This window comes from Cibotium barometz, chromosome 36 (assembly GCF_041138505.1).
Source record: "Cibotium barometz isolate CiBa-2024 chromosome 36, ASM4113850v1, whole genome shotgun sequence".
Lineage (NCBI taxonomy): Eukaryota > Viridiplantae > Streptophyta > Polypodiopsida > Cyatheales > Cibotiaceae > Cibotium > Cibotium barometz.
This window is the reverse complement of record NC_141081.1, coordinates 15367041-15386491: the sequence shown is the minus strand read 5'-3', so window position 1 is coordinate 15386491 and position 19451 is coordinate 15367041. Positions and strand designations below refer to the sequence as shown.

The following is a 19451-nucleotide window of genomic DNA, read 5'->3' as shown; positions in this document are numbered from 1 at the left end:
AAAAAACCTTTTAAAATTAAAAGAACTCCTTTTTGGTGGCCGTGGCCCTTTTTGGGGAGGGCCCACGTTATTTTTGGAGCTCTCTTTTTCTTTGGGAAAAAGTCAGGCTGCTGGCTGCACGTGGAGAGAAGGCTGGCGCACAGGGATTGCTGCAACGAGTCGGCTGCTGCAGTTACGGAGGCACACCGGCTTTTCTCTCCCTCTTGCTATCATGGAAAGGACTGGCGGGCTGGTCGGCTGAAGACACAAGCGCAGGTTTCTCTGGCTCCTATACTCTCTCACTCTCTTGGTGGTGAGAGGCGGCTGCAGAAGAGGAAATGCACAGCACTATTCTCTCTCTAGCGACTGGCTGGGCTGCAGAGAAGCGCAGTTTTGGACTGCACGTGGCCATGACTGCAGGTGGGCAGGACTATCTCCCTCTCTCACTCCCTTGTAAACAAGCGAGTAGACTGTAAGAGGCGCAGCAGGCTTTCTTTCTCTCTCTCTTGTTGTGGAAGACTGGCCGGCTGGGCTGCTGAGGTGCAGTACTGCAGACAGCTCTTGACAGCGAACAGAGCATCTCCCACACTTACTCTTTCTCGTGGAAGGTGGCAGGTTGCAGGAGAAACAAGGGGAGTGTTGCTGCACAGAGACATCTGACTACTATTCTCTCTCTCCTTCTTTTTACAGGCTTGTGGACGGTGTCAGACGCACACAGGTTAAAGCTCTTCTTTTTCTGGCTCGTGGGTTGTTCGGGAGTGTCTCTCCTGGTCCCTTGTGAGAGGAGGGATTTGCAGCCTAAGAGGGCAGAAACAGGAGAAAACTTAGCATGTTTTTGGAAGAGATTACGAACTGATGTATGGCTGTGTTTTTGGCTATGTGCATGGGCCAGTTAGATGCGTATTCAAGGCCTCGTGGATGTACTATCTTGGCTCATTAGAAGTGAATAACAGTGTGGTGTTTTGGGGCACAGGGTTGTGTGAAACCTCTATGCTAAGAGGTCTAGAGGATTGGCAGTTTGGACATCCATATGTATAAGCCATGTATAGCCATGATGTATTCAGTTGAACTCTTCCATTGAATGTGAATAAAGAAATACCGAAAGGGACGCCAACCTTTGGGGCCAACAGGTGTTGTCGTTCTTTTTGTGTAGGAGCACTCTAGCCTCCTTTTTGTTTGTCTTATTTGCTGGATTACATTTGTGTTTGGGTGACCGCTAGTCTACCGCACTTTGGTCTCTACCAAGGGCCGGTTTCACAACGTAGTCTCCGATTTCTGGAAAACTAGCTGCCATAAGTGTCCAGAAAACTTCGAGTCCCTATCACTCACTATGTCACAAGAAAACCCATACAATCTGAACAATTGCACAACAAACTACTCAGCCAAATCAGTTGACCTTGTAGGTAAAAAGCTTGCCATCTTTGTCAGCGTGTCGATTCTCGAATCACCATCATGCCCTCTGTTGGTACGTGGCAATCCGACAATAAAATCCATGGAAATACTTTCCCACTTCCCAAAAGAAATCTCTAGAGGATGTAACAACCCTCCAACTCTAAGACGCTCAGCCTTATTTACCTGACATTGATGACATTTCACATTATAGTCCTCGACTTCCACCTTCATCTTAGGCCAATAAAACGTTCGTTTTACTAAGGCATAAGTCTGTTGTACACTCGCATGACCTATTGTAGGACAGTCATGATATTCATAAAGAATCTTCCTCCTAATCTCAGCACAATTCAATACACAGACTCTATCATCCCGGAACAATAATCTGTTCCGGATCAAGTCCTAACTACCAACCACCCTAACAGGTAGTATGACCCCCGAGTCCTGGTCTAAAACCATGGAGCTCCCTGCCTAAACGTGCTGCCAATACCAGCTGAAATGCCCATCGATCGACACAGCTCTCTCAAGGAATAATACAAGTCAACACTAATCTCGGTGAAACTCAGAAGATTCACCTCTCCAAATTTATTCAAAGCATCTGCAACCCGGTCCAAACTACCCTTTCTATACTGAATCTCCATATCAAAGTCCTACATAAGTTCTACCCACCATGCCTTTCTCCCTCTCAACTCACGTCTTATCACAAATGTACTTGATTGACTCATCGTTAGTCAAGACAACAAATTTGGGTCGATATAGATAATCCTGAAGACAAACAGGGTTAGGGTTAGGGTTTACAGAAAGCAATCAGGCGTGGAAACCAAGGTGAAGGAGTGAACACGACTGCTGTACTCTTCAATGATAGAAAAAATCAAGTACAAGCCACATGATAGTGACCCCTAAAGGATAAGTGTTCACATGTCCGGCCATAAATGTGCCGGGTGGACCAAAACACTTATAAACTGCATATAAGTGAAACTGAACTAAACTGGGGGAAAAAACCTCCACTAACTGAAGTAAAAAGTGCCCCAGTAACCTAGTGATGATCACTAGCACTCCTCTGGGTGCATACACAGCATAAAACCCAACAAACCCCCCTGGAGTGATATGTGATCACTGTACATCATCCACCAAAAGGAAACAAATTCAAAGCATTGCGGAATGCTTCAAATTTCGGACGTGGTAATGCCTTGGTGAAGATGTCTGCCACATTCTGATCTGTAGGACAGTAGATCAGACTGATATCTCCTGCCTGGAGTCTCTCCCGAACAAAATGATAGTGAATCTCAATGTGTTTCGTGCGAGCATGAAACACAGGATTCCTGGCCACAGCAATGGCACTCTGACTATCAGTATAGATAGGTGTAGGCTCCTCCACTGAAATATCCATATCAGTCATAAGACGACGCAGCCAACACACTCAACAGTAGTAGTGTAGGCTCCTCTGTACTCTGCCTCACAAGATGAAGTGGCCACTGTGGTCTGTTTCTTGCTTAGCCAAGAAATGCATGAAGCGCCAAGGAAGAAACAATTCCCACTAGTGGAATGTCTGGTACTAGTGGGAATGTCTGGTATCAAAATCACCAGCCCAATCTGAATCACTGTAAGCGTGTAACTGCATGTCACCCCCCTCAGGATAAAGCAAACCAAGAGACGAGGTACCCTGCAAATAACGGAATACACGCTTCACAGCTTGCCAATGTGACAACCGTGGGCTGTGCATGAATCTGCTCAACTGAGAGACTGCATACTGAATATCTGGCCTTGTATTACACAAATAAATGAGGCACCCAACAGCCTGAGCATATGTAGTGGCATCAAAGGAAACACTGTCATCTTGTAGTGACAGTTTCATTCCAGGCTCCATAGGAGTACTAATAGGCTTGCAATCCTGAAATTTAAACTTCTCCAGAAGTTTAGCAACATAACGTGATTGCAACAACCCAATGCCTCTGTTATCCTGCACAAACTGTATGCCCAAATAGTAATGTACAAGGCCCAAGTCAGACATGTCAAATGTCTGTTTGCAGTATCTCCTTAAAAGCTGCAATTTTGTCATCATTTGATCCCATGAGCAAGAGATCATCCACATAAAGACTGATGACCAGCAGATCTGTCTCTTCTTTCTTCACATACAAAGTGGCCTCTGATGGACTGTTCACAAATCCCTGAGTAAGTAGAAAAGCATCTATCTTTGCATACCAAGCTCGTGGAGCTTGTTTCAAACCATACAAGGCCTTTTTCAGCCTGCATACTTTCCCCTCATGACCATGTTCTGCAAATCCCATGGGCTGAAATACATATACTTCCTCCTCGAGGTCCCCATGTAGGAATGCAGTCTTTATGTCCAACTGGTGAACAACCCAACCACGATGTGCAGCCAATGCAATGACACACCTAAGTGTCGACATACGGGATGTAGGAGCAAATGTCTCCTCATAATCAATGCCCTTCTTCTGTGCATAGCCCTTTGCAACTAGACGGGCTTTGTACCTGTCAATGGATCCATCTGCATGTCTTTTCAACTTATAGACCCATTTAGTACCAATGGCTTTCTTGCCTTTGGGCAGATCAACCAAATCCCATGTTTGATTCTTTTTAATAGAATCAATTTCATCCTGCATGGCTTTGTTCCAATGCACATTATCTCGTGCATCCACAAATGAATCAGGCTCATCATCATCCTGTAAACTGGCTGCCATAACCAGATTCAAATCATTGGTCCTTGTCTCCCTACGAGTACGACCAGCAAGAGGACCCTCTAAATGGCTGTCCTGTAATGTCCTCAAATACCATCTAGGTATATGTCTGACCTGTGGTGCCTGCTGTCCCATATTTGGTTCAGCTTCTGGCTCATTTAGCTGCTGAATTTCTGCACCACCTACATCATTTGCTGGCTGTCCAGTACCCTCATGAGTTGGATCACCAACTGTGGAATGAAACTCCATGGGTAGTAGACCTTCAAACACATCATTTTCAGCCTGATTTGCCTCATAACCAGCCATGGATAATTCTGATTTTTCATCAAAAATCACATCCCGACTGATGAATATCTTCCTGGATAGTGGGTCATATAACCTGTAGCCCTTGCTCTCACGGCTATACCCAACAAAAATGCATTTTGTGGCTTTATCATCAAGCTTCCTCCTCAACTCTTTGGGTATGTGTGCATATGCGAGACACCCAAAGATACGAAAATGTGATACAGAAGGCTTGCGGCCATGCCAAGCCTCAAAAGGAGTAATAGAAACCAATGCCTTTGTGGGACATCGATTCAAAATATGACAAGCACACATTACTGCTTCCACCCAAAAGATATGTGGTAGTCTTTTTGCCTTTAGCATACATCTGGCCATCTCCATGAGTGACCGATTTTTCCTTTCTGCAACCCCATTCTGCTGTGGAGTGTAAGGAGTAGTATACTGATGTTTTATACCTCTACTCCCAAGAAAGGAATTCAGCACATGTGACATATATTCCCCCCCTCGGTCAGAACGGAGAGTCTTCACCTTGCATCCTGACTCTGTCTCAGCAAGTGCTACAAAGGCCAAAAATGCATCATATACCTGTGATTTCTGTGTCAAAGGATAGACCCAGCATATACGAGAGAAGTCATCAATAAATGTTGCAAAATAAAAGCAACCACCTAATGACTTTGTCTGCATGGGACCACAAAGATCACTGTGTATAAGTTGCAACTTTGCAGTTGCTCTTAGAGCCTGATCACGTGGGAAGGAAAACCTGTGCATTTTTCCCAAAATACATCCTTCACAAATGTGATCTGGAGGCTTCTCCATGAGAGATAGATCTGTAAACATATTATGTCGCTGCATAAGCATAAGACTACCAAAATTTACATGCCCCATGCGAGCATGCCATAACTCCGCATCAACCATAGCTGGAGTAAGAGTGAATGCATGATAAGCAGTCTGATCCACTGGCTGAAATGCATCCAACTCATAAAGTCCATGACATAATGTACCAGTAAGCATCAAGGTCAAGGCATTTGCTTTGTCTCTGACCATGCATTTATCATCATCAAAGTGGACTTGCATTCCACAATGTGCTAAAGAAGAAATGGACAACAAATTCTTCTTTATCCCTGGTACATATAAGGCATCTGTAAGGCGGAGAATGGAGCCATCAATGGCTGTAAGCTGAATCTCCCCAATGCCACACACTGGATATGAAGCATTGTTGGCACACTGAACAGTTTTGCCAACAGGGGCAGGGCCAACATGACTAAACAAATCCCTGCGAGATGTGATATGCTTTGAGGCACCACTATCAAAATACCAAGTACATGCATGCTCTGTCAAACTGAGTGCCTGTGAAGACCAAGAGGCATCATAGCTGCATGTAAAAAAACAGTAATCCCTGTCCTCAACAAAAGAAGCAGTCTCAGGAGGAGCTTTAGGAGCATCATTAACAGACATCCCAGCTTCCTTTGCCTTCTCTTTGGCAATCCTCTTCCTACATTCCGTGATGTAGTGACCTGGCTTCTTACAGTAATGACATTTGCCCTTCTTCTTGGGCTGTCCATCACCTTTCTTGGTATCCTGTGAAGAACCACCATCACCTGAATTTTGATTTGCACTCTTTGGCTGAGATTTCCCTTTCCCCTTTTGACCTGTAGTAAATGCTTGTTTAGCATTTGTGTTCATATTCATATTCTTCCTCATTTGCTCCTCTTGTAGTAAGAGAGCAACGAGTTCCTGATACTTGAGGGGTTCAACAGCATTCCTCATGCTGAGGTTCAAAGAGGTATGGAAAGCCAAGTAAGATCTTGGCAAAGAGTGCAAGATGGTGGACACAAGCTGTGTCTCAGGAATAATCTCATCCACATTGATGAGTTGCTCTCTCAAATCCTGCAGCTTGTTTAAGTGGCTAGACATATCATCTCCTTCATTTATTTTCTGATTTTCCAGCTCTCTTTTCAAAAATGAGATCCTAGCCTCATTACGAGCAGCATACATTTGCTCCAAAGTCACCCATGCATTCTGTGAAGAGCCAGCTGAACGAATATGAGGTATAATGGACCTCTGAACTGACAATGCAATGAGTGACAAAGCTTGTGCATCCCTGGCATCCCATGTCTTTTGAGCATTTGTTCTCTGAACAGGCAATGGCTGTCCTGGAGCCTGTACCTGTTGTCCTCGTCCACGAGCACCCCCTTGGGGAGGAGTCTCTGGAGCCAATGGACCTGGACGTGGTTCATCACCACTAACAAAATCCCAAAGACCTTTTGCCACAAGCACATTTTTCAGCATAAAACTCCACAAGGAGTAGTTCGTGCCATCCAATTTGTCTTCCTTAGACAAATATGTGAATACATCACTTTGCTGTTGATTTGCCATTATGCTTTACGCACAATGTTGTACCTGTTTACCAAAAAACCCAATAGCAAAAACCCTGATAACAACTGTACTCCACTGAATACAGTTCACTCAAATCCAGGCTTAGTTCCGTACGTCGTACGACTGAAATCGTACGTACTTGTTGTACGGTACGGTACCGTACGGATCCGTACGATACCGTACGATTTTTGAGTGTTTTTTTTTTTTTGGGTGTGTGTGTCGTCGTTGTCGTTGTTGTTGTTGTTGTTGCTGTTGCTGTTGCGTGGAGCAATTTCAGTCTTCTAGAGAGCCATTCATCGCCATTTGCAGCCTATAGGGAGCTGTTTGTCAGCGTGTGCACTTGCCATTGCCATATTAGGCAAGCGATCATATTGCCTGATGAGGAGAACGAGGCAATCTTCATGGAGCTCTATAGTGAGCTTGTGGCAGCAGATACTCGCAGCACCAGGAGTCAGCATGGACGGGGGCCCGAGCAGTTGGAGTTCATAGGCCTCCGCCTTCGGCATCGGCAAAGGGTGGCCTTCGCACATATGTGAGGCGGGGATCCTCGAGCTCCAATCCCCGCCTTCATGATGATATTCCATTGCCTCCTCATGATGATACCCCACTGCCTAGAGAGCCCTTGTTTGATGATGATGGCAACCTACTTAGCGAGAATGATCCCCAGAGTGTCTCGTCCACCTTCGAAGAGTCCTCTTCAGAGAACTCTCTTGATGGACACTCTAGTAGTGATCATGTTGATGATCATGCAGATGTTGGTGATGATGTAGACTTTTGATATGTTATAGCTCTCTAGGCATTGGGCATCTATCTCCTTCTAGCCCATCGATGATGTATTGTAGTATGTAGTATCATGTATGTACGCATGTTGGAACTTGGCGGTCGCCCATGCCATGAGTTTTTGGCCTATCCTTTTGTAGCAATTTTGTACTCTAATGGCATGATGACATTATGTTCATGGTTCTACTATTTTGTAACTTCTTGTCTACAATTTTTAAGTTTAGGAAGTATTTTAAAAAAAAAAACGTACTAATATCGTACCGTACCTCAAAAAATTTTAAGGTACCAATTAGTACCGTATTTTAATGTACCGTACCGTACCGTACCTTTCGTACTAACTAACCATGCTCAAATCTGCCTGCACTCTCAATCCTCTGAATGTGCAGCTCAATGCACCAATGACTGAGTAGAGCAGCAAATGGCGTACACAATGCCAAAATGCCCCAAAAATGCCCAAATTTGCTGCACCCAAACTGTGCAAAAAACCTGTATATTTTCTTGCTAGAAAAACTGCATGTTGTGCCTGTATATTTTCACAGAGAAAATAAAAATGCCCAAAAATTGAATTTTAATGCTTACCACCGAATGACTGTGTAGGTTGTGTTATTTCTGCAGGTACAGTCCTCAAATACACAGCACTGAATGCTGCACTGAAAGTACACAGTGCACGTTTCTCTGTGCAGGTGACAAATAGCGCTGACTGTACAGTGGCTGGTACACGTGCGCTGAAGTTGTAGGCGTACGGTGGCTGGTACACGTGTGCTGAAGGCGGCGCGCTGTACCCGACTGAAGGACACTTACAGTAGTTGTAGGCGGCGTACTATAGTACCCGACTGAAGGCGACTGATTATGGGCAGCAGGCGTAGATGTTAGCTGACGGCGCACAGGTGGTGGCTTCGCTTGACTGTACGGGCTGGTACAGCTTCTGAAGGTGATGCAGGCATTGAAGACTGAATGTACGTTTTCTGTACGGGCAGATGCAGCAAGTGTACGGATAGTGCTGAGCAGAGCTTCAATGGCTCTGATACCAATTGAAGACAAACAGGGTTAGGGTTAGGGTTTACAGAAAGCAATCAGGCGTGGAAACCAAGGTGAAGAGTGAACACGACTGCTGTACTCTTCAATGATAGAAAAAATCAAGTACAAGCCACATGATAGCGACCCCTAAAGGATAAGTGTTCACATGTCCGGCCATAAATGTGCCGGGTGGACCAAAACACTTATAAACTGCATATAAGTGAAACTGAACTAAACTGGGGGAAAAAACCTCCACTAACTGAAGTAAAAAGTGCCCCAGTAACCTACTGATGATCACTAGCACTCCTCTGGGTGCATACACAGCATAAAACCCAACAAATCCCTCCAAATTTTTCAGTGTGTATCACCACATACAACTCTTTCTCATGAGTATGTCCCCTAACCAAGCTATCATCAAGCTTCTTGCTTTCAAATGCCACAGGTCGGTCCCCCTAGAATAAGGCAGCCCCTATCAGGTAATCACCGGCCTCAGTCTCAACCACAAATGGTTGGCCAATATCTGGTAAAGCTTAAATAGGTTCTTCCTTCACCTTAAGCTTGAGAGTCTGGAAAGCCTCCTCAAGCCTCTCGTAATAGGACTTTTGGCCTTATGTCCCCATCCTCTAGGAAGGTTCGTGAATGGAATAGTCATCCTTCCTTCCTCCCTGGACTTCTGACTTTGACCTTCTACTCTGATTTTGACCTTCTACTTTGACTTTGACACTTTGCCTGAACACCTTTCACTTCTGATCTCCACACGAGAAGAATCACATGTTGATTATTGATTCTTCTTGAGTTTGATTTCACAGTTGAGGCCGGGCAAGAAACATGTCATGGCTGATCACCTATCTTGCATACCCAATGTTGAGGCTCCCACAGGGATTGATGAAGCTCTACAAGATGCCACACTATTTGCGGTTGAGGCGGAGCGAGAAAATCATTAACCTTTTAGCTAATGGTTTTGTAGAAAAAGAACTCAGGAAGGATGTAGCCAGGAAATTGCTTAAAGAATGTGAACCTTACCAACTTATTGCCGAAACGCTTTATCAGAGATGTAAGGATAAGATTTTACGACGTTGCGCCCTCATGAGGATGAATATACAGCACTTACCAGATTTGCAAATCAAATAAAAGCATAGTGACCGAGAGGGGGCTAAGATTCCACTCCCCACCACAGGACAAGCCAATCAGCCCTGGTGTCCCATACCACTAGCCCTATCCCAAGGGACCCTCAGCAAGACCGCCTGTGAACGCTGTGTCCATGGCAAATCCGGTCTAGGCACAGACCATCAGTCAAGTGTGCATTTAGATTGTAATGGAATAGCAGTATGTGATTTATTTGGACCCTATGTGAGAGAACCCATTGTGTAATCCTAGCACAGCAGGCCCTGTACAGTTGAGATGGCTCCAATGTAAGTGTGGTAGTTTGTCTCTGTCCATAGTGTAGATGCAATTAAAATATGTTACTTTCTGGAAGAGTGCATCAACAATCAGGGGTGCTGCTCCAAACTGTGCAAGAATGTAGTGGAGCGCTGACGGCTTACTCCAGACTTTGCGGGAAAATATCAACACTTGTAATATCTCCATCCTGCAGTCATCCTCCCCTAGGCATAGTAATAGGAAACGGTCGTTTTCTAGCTGAAATTACAGAAACTTCACATCTCAGGAGGGTCCTAACCAAAATTGTAGAAACTCTATTTCTCTGGAGCAGCGTTTACATGTCTGTTTCTCGTTTCCCATTTCCTAATCTCACCTGAGAAATTTTCCCACACTTTGCCCTTAGTATATTTCTCTCAACATTTTTCAGCATTTTTATTTACATCCAATATATAATGTTAAAGTGATGTGGTCTCCGAGCCGTTTCCCTTGTGGAGACATCATCCGTTTCCGTTGCATGCAACTATGCCCCTAGGTCGTCCCCAAAGAAGGCTTCATACATCACCATGGGTGTCACTAGTGTTTCAAAGAGCAAGCCGGCTCTTAGTGTTGGCTTCTTGGAAGTGTTTGTGAAAACACTGCCTCTTGAGTTGGGCTAGAGTGGCATGTCCTCTTGCAAGCCTAGGTTGGGCTGCCAGGTGCATGGTAAAGGTCAGGCAAGGCAAAGTAATCCGTAGATACACATAGGGATTGACCATTTCCTCTTGATCCTCTGATATATATATATATATATATATATATATATATATATATATATATATATATAGAGAGAGAGAGAGAGAGAGAGAGAGAGAGAGAGAGAGAGTATTAACAAGCGTATTTTCGAACTTCAAAACAGCTTCGGAAGATGTTGGACCTGCTAATACACGCATCACAGTGTGGATCTGCACAATGTCAGTATCCAAATTGTCGCAGAGTGAAGGGTCTTTTTCGCCATGGCATGTGTTGCAAGACTCGTGCATCAGGAGGGTGTCATTTATGCAAGAAGATGTGGTACCTGCTGCAATTGCATGCTCGTGCGTGCAAGGAGTCTGAATGTCGAGTGCCTCGCTGCAAGTGAGTTTTTCTTTTTGGGGTATAATATCAAAAGCAGGTGCTCAAATGCAGAACTTTTGTTGAGTTAACAATTATATATGAAAAGTTCTATACTGAGGTTCAGAACTTTTTAACATGCTTATACACTACAGGGATCTGAAGGAGCACTTGAGACGACTGCAGCAGCAGATGGAGTCTCGTCGCAGAGCTGCCGTGAAGGAAATGATGAGACAACGCACAGCAGAGGCTGCTGCAGGCACAAGCTGATCTTGTAATTCATATCATTGTCGTGTCAGATAAGGCTTCAGCATGGCCATACAAGTGGTCTTGAAACTTGCAAGTTCTGGGATCGAAAGCATGGCTGTGAACAAGGCCAAATCTGATTCACAGGGAAGTGTGTTCAGAGCCCTCTTATAATTCTGTGAACTTTGCGTCTTTACATACAGTTGGCCGAAGTTCACATCCTTTCAACCTCGTTTGCTTGCCTAGAGACATAAGCTAGCTGCTGAACTTTCTGGCAAAAAATGAGTTTAAAGGCACCAACGCTATTGATGACCTCCCTCCATGGGGTGGGCATTTTTATAAACTAAAGATTGAAAGGAACAGGGGGCAAAAAGCAGCACGCACTTGAGTTCGTTTCTCAGCTGGAGTTGCAAGGGCGCTTTGTTTTGTGAGCTGCTCAAATGTTGCAATCTTCCCCCTCCCAACAATCAGGGGTGTTGTTCTGGCAGGTGGTAGTAGATCGAACCATCATTCTGGTGCATGATAAAGGGGCTCGCGCTGGGAGAAAACCATATCAACTCAGTCTCTGTCTTTGCAAGGAAGGCCAGGTCTGCTTTGTTTGTTATATAATCTGCTGCTTCAATCCATATGTTTTATCAGAATTTTGAGTTTTTAATCTAGTTCTGACACAGTATCCCGTGTTAGCAGCAGGAATGTCTTGAAGCCACAATGATGGTTGGGTGCCCTTTCAATGGACATGTGGACCTCTCTAAGAGCTTGGTACACACCACCACAGTTTGAGCATACAAAACTCTGCTCCCAGTATCCTGTGTTGTGGAGGCTGTTCAACGTGTATAGATATTTCTCTCATGTTAGTTGTCACCATTTTATATTGCTAACATCTCAGGCAATTAAGAGGCCCATTGTGGGTGCGTTTTTCTCTTTCTTAAAAACCCCATTTTTTCATGTATCAATAGCAACGGGCATGAGAACATGCCAATTTGTTCATTGTAAAAAGGCACTAAAGTCGACCTTGTGAAGAGAATGGAAAGTTCAAAAGGGTTGGATATGAATAAGGTCAACATTGCAGTACTTTTTTTGGTGATCTTTCCTGGACTCGGTTTGTATTAGGGTCCTAACGAATATAAACTCTGCTTATCGAAAGGTGAGACCTCACTCCCTGTCCCTCATGAGTGGAGGATCTCCCAGTTAAAAGGTCTTGCGAAGACAAATGGTGTTTGTTCTATGACCATCTGCAGCTATTTATAAGAGTGAAATCTTACTGTATATAAAGAAAGTGTAAAAGTGTGATCGTATGTACAAAAAATTAATAACTCCTATGATAAGAGCTCTCCAATTGGACGACAACAGGAGAGCATAAGCCCTAATTTTGGTCAACATGTGCGGGCAGCAAAGTTGAAGGCCATCTTCATTGCTACAGCTATAACCATCAAACAGAAAAAGCCAGGAGGTGAGGTTCGTGTACCTAGGGATTGTGGGGAAACTCGGGGCAAATGAAAGTGCATCCCAGCACCTACTGTTGTGAAGCTGCACAGCTTATTAGACCATCATCAGAACTCTCCAAATGAGAAGAAGGTTATCTACTGCCCTGTACCACCTTGCCTCGGCTGGATCCCAATGCTAATGTCATTATCCACTTTGGCCTCAACCACATGCATTGCACTTGTTATGTTCAAAGGTTTGCTCAAATTTATACTGTAAGTATCACCCTTGCATTGTTCTAGAAAAAGAAAGGGGTCGTGCAGCCGTTGTACGAGTCTCCGTTTTTCTTTTTTTTCTCAGGTAGCAGGAAAGAAAAATTAGGACTCTTTGTTCTTGAAGACGGGCGGCACCACGAAAACTCGAGTCGTACATACGAGATGTAGTGTAGGTCTCCTCATCGGGAAATTCTTTTCAATTTTGGTGGCTAAAATATTGTGCAACGAAACATTGAGTGGTGTTGTATATCATCAGATTTATGTCAACCTGTGGCTCAGCTACAAGACGTGCTTATGTGGTGAGTATGCATAAAATAATTTTTGTATCGTCTTTGTAGCATGCTTAAAAAATATTTGAGGTGTTTTCAAAGAAAAATTCAAAAACTAGTTTTAAAAAATACAAAAACGCTTTAAATGGCATTTATGAACCTTTGTTTTGCCAACTCTTTTGGTAATAATTTATCATCTTATTTTGAGAGTATTTCTCTTTGAGGAGTTTCTTCGAAACATCATAGTTAAAGAGAAATGAATGCCTTTCAAAATTTATAAAAGCCACCAAATTATCTTTTTCCTCCAAGACTACTTGTATCCATGCAGGGAAGTTTTGCTAAAGACATCACCTATATTACATAATTTCATGAATCTGTAGTCATGGCACTGCCATATCACATAACATATATACATTGGCATAAGGGCTTTTCCATGTCCTTTATAGCCCACTAGAGTGTGCATGCATGGGTGTGTGTTCTTATTGCGCGCACACCATCATGCAACCGAGGGTGAGATTAAAAGGCTCCCATTTCTATGCTCACTCTAACATTGGCCATGCTTCACCTAATTTGGAGATGCTTCTTCCTTATCTCTCAAAGATGTAGAATATCTTTGTTTTAGCAAAATAAAATACTAGAATAAGTTCAAGGCGGGCTCATTGTGATTATTTCATTTGTTTGCAATTACAAACATTTAATGTGACAAGAAAAACCAATACAAAGATCAACATTAATCTAGATGTAAAGTTCACATGCAATAGAACATCCATGAGTTCTTGAGAAGCTCCATGTTTCTGATGCTTTTAAAAATACGCTAAATTGCACAAGGATTGCATGGAAAAAGGTTGATTTATAATGCAGAGCTACTTCAATATTTGTAGATTATCTCCTCCAAAAGGAATAACTTTTGCTAAAAGTAGTAACTCATTTTGATGATCTAGTGACTTGGTTTAATCTATTAAAGTGCTAACTAATGCTTCTAGAATATACTATGCAAGATTAAAGCTTCCCTACACATAATGAGTGGTGCCAAGTTGCTATTGATATGTTTTTTTAAAAAACTAGTAAGATATGTGAGTGAGGTAAGACTTATTTCTAGTTCCGTACCAAATATGTAACCTCGTATTATACAAGGTAAGATTTGTGAGTGAGGTAAGACTTATTTTTATTTCCTCACCAAATACGGAACCTTGTTTTATACAATGTAGTAATTGGTGGTTGTGTTCTATATGCAGCATTCATGTTGTTAAATATGCACTCAGTATTTACTAAAGCGCTAGTTGTAGACTCATAAAATTACAAATTATAGTGGGATTATAAAAATTGGTGTTTGATATTAATGTATGGCAATGCCTATAAATTCACCATTATGCATTACATCCTATAAATAAAATTGATGTTGCAAGAATATAACCAAGCTTGCTTTGTAATATTTGCAATGTAACTATGATAGTCATAATTAGGACGCAAAAGTTTGACCATCAAACATGCATCGTGCAATACAATCGATCATGTTGCAAGTCTTTACAAAATTTGCGTTTATGATCTTTATGTTGCAAAGAGAACGTAAACAAAGTACTCACACTAGGAAACTTGAGCATCTTGGTGGACACATCACAATCCATTATATTGGAAGTGGTCAAAATTAGGACCTTAGAGATAGTCCCAGCAGTTGAGTTATAGAAAGATCCAAAGGGATAAGCTAGCAAGTAATCTTCTTTATGGTGCTATATTGAGATCACTAGAGTGGAGATATGAGGAGGAAGAGAACAATGATGATAAAGACTTTTACTTGAAACCAAGAAAGGTTAGGTAGAAACTGTTAAACAAAAAGTTTAGACTAGGTCAAAAGAGTGGGCATGCTTTTCTACCCTATTCAGAGGCTTAAAGGGTGACCAAAGATAATATGGGTGACAAACAAGGGCATAAAGAAGGGCTTTTTTGGAAAATCCATTGCTTTTCCTTATAAAAAAACAAGGGCGGCATTTTAAAAATTCCCTTTTTGCAACAAATGAAATGGGTAGATGTATGCCATGACGACCATACTAGGGTTGCTAGCATCCATGAGTGTGCACTCATCCACATGGGATAGTAAAAGAGGCTATTGTTTCTAGGAATGTCCCCACTTTGCTTAAGTATCCATCTCTTCCACAAAACACGAGCTCCAGGAATTAAAGATAAAAGGAGTGCCTTTGTCCTATTATCTTCCACACTTTTATTGCATGTGTGATAACATGGCACCTCCTTCACTCTCTTGCAATTGCCCATCATCCTTATGATATTTGCATCTCTTAGCGCATGTTTGAAACTTATGTGATTGGTTTTAATATAGGTCCATATAATGTTGAGGTAAAGACATGATCAAGGGTGTGAGACACAAGTCTCAATTTAGAAAAGAGAGTATTGTTGACAACTTTCCAAGGGTCTTCATTTAGAAAAGAGAGTATCCTTGACAACTTTCCAAGGGTCTTCATTTTGAATTACGAGCACAAGAAATTATGAGTAGACTGAAAGAACATGAGACAAGAGTACCCTCAAAGAACAAAAAAGGTTTCCTTAAGAGTATCCTTGACAACTTTCCAAGTAATGAATTATAGCATGGCCTTCATTTTGAATTACTCGCATAAGGAATTATGAGTAGACTCAAAGAACACGAGACAAGTGTTGTCCCAAGAGTACCCTCAAAGAACAAAAAATGTTCTAGCACAAGGAATTATGATGAGTAGACTCAAAGAACATGAGACAAGTGTTGTCCCAAGAGTATCCTCAATGAGCAAAAAAAAGTTCAGGTCAAAGAATTAGGATATACATAAAAGGGTGCTATTGATGTATGTGCTTAGCCTAAATTCTAAATATACCATAATTCCATACATATTATTGTATCCTTATCACAATAATGGTCCATTAGACCGAAATTTCTATTTGAACAGTCCTTCATGGAAATTTTCAATTATACAGATTTTTAATTTGACATCCCTTAACTTGATCCACTGGGTCAAGTGTTAATAGCAGCAATCTGCTAGCACAACCCACTTATCTCATAGTGATTTACTGAAGTCATTAACGTCATTCCAGCTACTACGAACATTATCACAGGGACTCGTCCCATTCATCCTCATTGTGGTTTTGCTTAGTTTATTACATTTCAACCAAAATTCAAGAATCTTCATTTTTCAATCAGAATCCAAATCAACTCATCAATTCTTTACCAGAATTTAAAATCATATCAACCACATTCGAATTCATCGTCTGGATAGTATTAATGCTTATAATTTCAAGTCTTAGATTTACTCGTACTGCCAGTAAGAGCTGCAGTTATACCCTCGGTAAATTATAAAAGTGTTATTTCCATTAAAATTTAAATTCTATACATAGAAAGATGCATATTGGTTTTTTATTATTATAAAAGAGTGATTTTCATTATATTTAAATTCTATGCATAGAAAGATGCATATTGGTTAATTTTTTTTTATAAAAGAGTGATTTTCATTAGATTTAAATTCTATGCAAAGAAAGATGCATATTGGTTATTTTTTTACCCCAACACAAATAGAGGTGTCATTATAACTTGAGGACCACTTACAGAATCATCATCACGTAGGGCAATAACTAGGTACTTAGCTACAAGAGCTATCTTGAGAGAGTGCCACATAGGGCTACTTGTGTGTGTGTGTGTGTGTAATTTGAACTTGATTATGTTGAAGACTTTGTAACAAATATTTTGTTTGATTTCATCTCATTAGATGTTAAAAATGTAAACAAAGTGAAACTAGTCCGAATTGTCTAGGCGAAAGATAGAGCAAAAGGTAAACTAGAGGTTTAGAACTAAAGATGACACCTATACGCATAATAAATATCCGACTAACCATTAAAATAAATAAATAAATGATAATAAGAAAGAGCACATGTCGAAAGAAAAGAATGAAGTACGACTTTGCAGTGATTATATACCGTAGCATGGGCTTTTCGTGGATTCATACGAGTGACCCTATCCTGGACTCGGATTGTATGGAATGCTACTATCGAGGGAAGCTAGGTATCCCTCCTTTCCGAATCCAGTCACGCTATTTTTATGCACCACTAGGGGAGAGATGTTGTGGAGCCACCTTTGTGGACTTGTTCTACCCATAGTTCCATCCCCTTGCACCGCGCTTTACCTAAGCATCGCATCATGTGGTACGCAACATCCTACTTATGTTGGCACTGTAGAACTTATTTTAGGTGCTATGGGATAGGACTATTGTAGTCCATGGTGGGAGAGACACTACAATGACACGATCACATGAGTGTACATTACCTAGTGGGAGGACCCTATCAAGATAGAACTGCACAATAACAGCTTGTAGAGCAACGAAGGAGAGCAAGAACTTATGGACTTACACCGTCATTTATTGAAGTAATGTTTCCGACCCCTTGTCCCTTCTTGAGCATGGTGGGTGATTCCCTAGATAGCTTAGCTCTCATGGTAGCTACTTAGCTCACTTACCTATAGTACCCATGCCATAGCACAGTGAGGATGCACTTACACTATTGCCTAGTATACCAAAGGGCACACACACACACACACACACACACACACACACACACACACACACACATATGAAGCACACCCAAGTGAGGAGAAAATCAACCTAGTGACATTGAATCGAAGCATGCTTACGAACAATGTTTATTTGACGAGATGAGCTTTCTAGATAAGTTTGATTTATAGGATATTGAGGTGCAGTCATGTAGACCAGATCCAGATTTACAACTTGTAGTAGTGGACGTGTAACCTCAATGTGGACTGGATTTTTCCACTTGCTTAGGTGTATCCTAACTCACTCTCAACTTTGAAACTATTCTTGCACATCATTACATGCATTCATAGAACTAAAAGGCCTTACGACTAGATAAAGTTTTCTTTCTAAGTGCCACTTAGGAAAACTTTAAGGCTATATTCTTTCTTAGATTTAGTAATGTTCCTACTTGCCTATGACTGACCTAAAATTATGCCAATGGAGTATGGGAAGTACTCCCACTAATTAAAAAATGGTATTTCAACAAGATGAAACATGGTTATGTATGCATGTAGAAATACAATTTTTGGACACTGTATGCCCAAGAATAACTCCATGTTTCACCCAAAATTGGCATTTGTAAGGGTTTAAGGATATGCGATAAAATCGATACCTTTCAAACACCATTTTTAGGCATGTTAGGTGCTATTTCCAAGACAAATGAATGCATAAATAATCCAAGAAGGCTTTGAGAAACTTTCTTAAGAAGTCCTTATAAGTCTTTGGCATGTGGCTGGTGCATTGGCGATAATGAATGGAATAACTCTATAAACATATACACCATGCTCAATGATAAAGGTTGTTTTAGCTTGGTCCTCAGGTGGTGCAAGAAAAATTTGATTATAGCCTGGGTATTCATCCAAAAACCTATAAGCCTCCTTGCCCCACAACTCATTCAAGCATATGTTCTGAATATGACAAGGGGTAGTGATCCCTCCTCGTGTGGCAGCATTCACTTTCTTGAGAGATCAACACACACTCTTAAGAGTTCCATTCTTCTTGGGCACAACCACAATGAGAGAGACCCATTCTAAATGTTTAATCTCATAGATGAATCCACACTCAATGAGTTTATCGATCTCTTCCTTAACAATGCTTGCATGTTTGGGATTCATTGGATAGGGTCGCTGTTGGACCGATTTAGCTTTAGGGTACTATGGGGATGGTGTGTTGTACCACCTCTGCAGGGAAACTCCCTTCATATCATGGTATGTCCATGCAAAGAAATCCCTATACTCCTTGAGGATAGCTAAAAGTTCAGCCTCCTTGGCCTTATTTAAGTGTTCTTGGCTATGTAAACATGCTTAGGATCCTCTCCTGGTTCATCTAAGTCTACTTCCTTGACCTCTTGAGGTTCATCTTAGACTCCTCCACTCTCACTTTTCGGGTTACGTTTGGCATTATTAAACACTAAGTTGCGTTCCCCTCTGGTGTATGACTTGTAATGCTCAGGTGTGTTGGGTGAAAATCAGGCTCATTTTTCTTTCCTTCATCAGCTGCTGCTGCTGCTGCAGCCTTAGCCTCTCATTCCTTTTGTGCGAGTTCACGATTTTGTTTCCTTCTAGTTGAGTGACTCGATTTTGGTTCATTAGAGACTTCCACCTTAGTTGGGGGTGGTCTACAATACTTGACCTTTTGTAACTCCTCTCCCCAATTGTCTAAAATCTTTCGATGTAAGTCAACTGCACC

At 41.9% G+C, this 19451-nt stretch overlaps 1 protein-coding gene across 2 annotated transcripts in view; it reads left to right on the top strand.

The window, feature by feature from the left end:
- Positions 1 to 12309, top strand: part of LOC147617529 (histone acetyltransferase HAC1-like) — a 52696-nt gene extending 40387 nt beyond the window's left edge. For both annotated transcript variants that reach the window (XM_086775791.1, XM_086775792.1), the window contains 3 exons: positions 10798 to 11015; positions 11147 to 11824; positions 11925 to 12309. In XM_086775791.1, coding sequence (XP_086631917.1) covers positions 10798 to 11015; positions 11147 to 11261 — 333 coding nt within the window. In that variant the 3' untranslated portion in view covers positions 11262 to 11824; positions 11925 to 12309. The remainder of the gene's footprint in view (positions 1 to 10797; positions 11016 to 11146; positions 11825 to 11924) is intronic.
- Positions 12310 to 19451: the final 7142 nt, after the last annotated feature.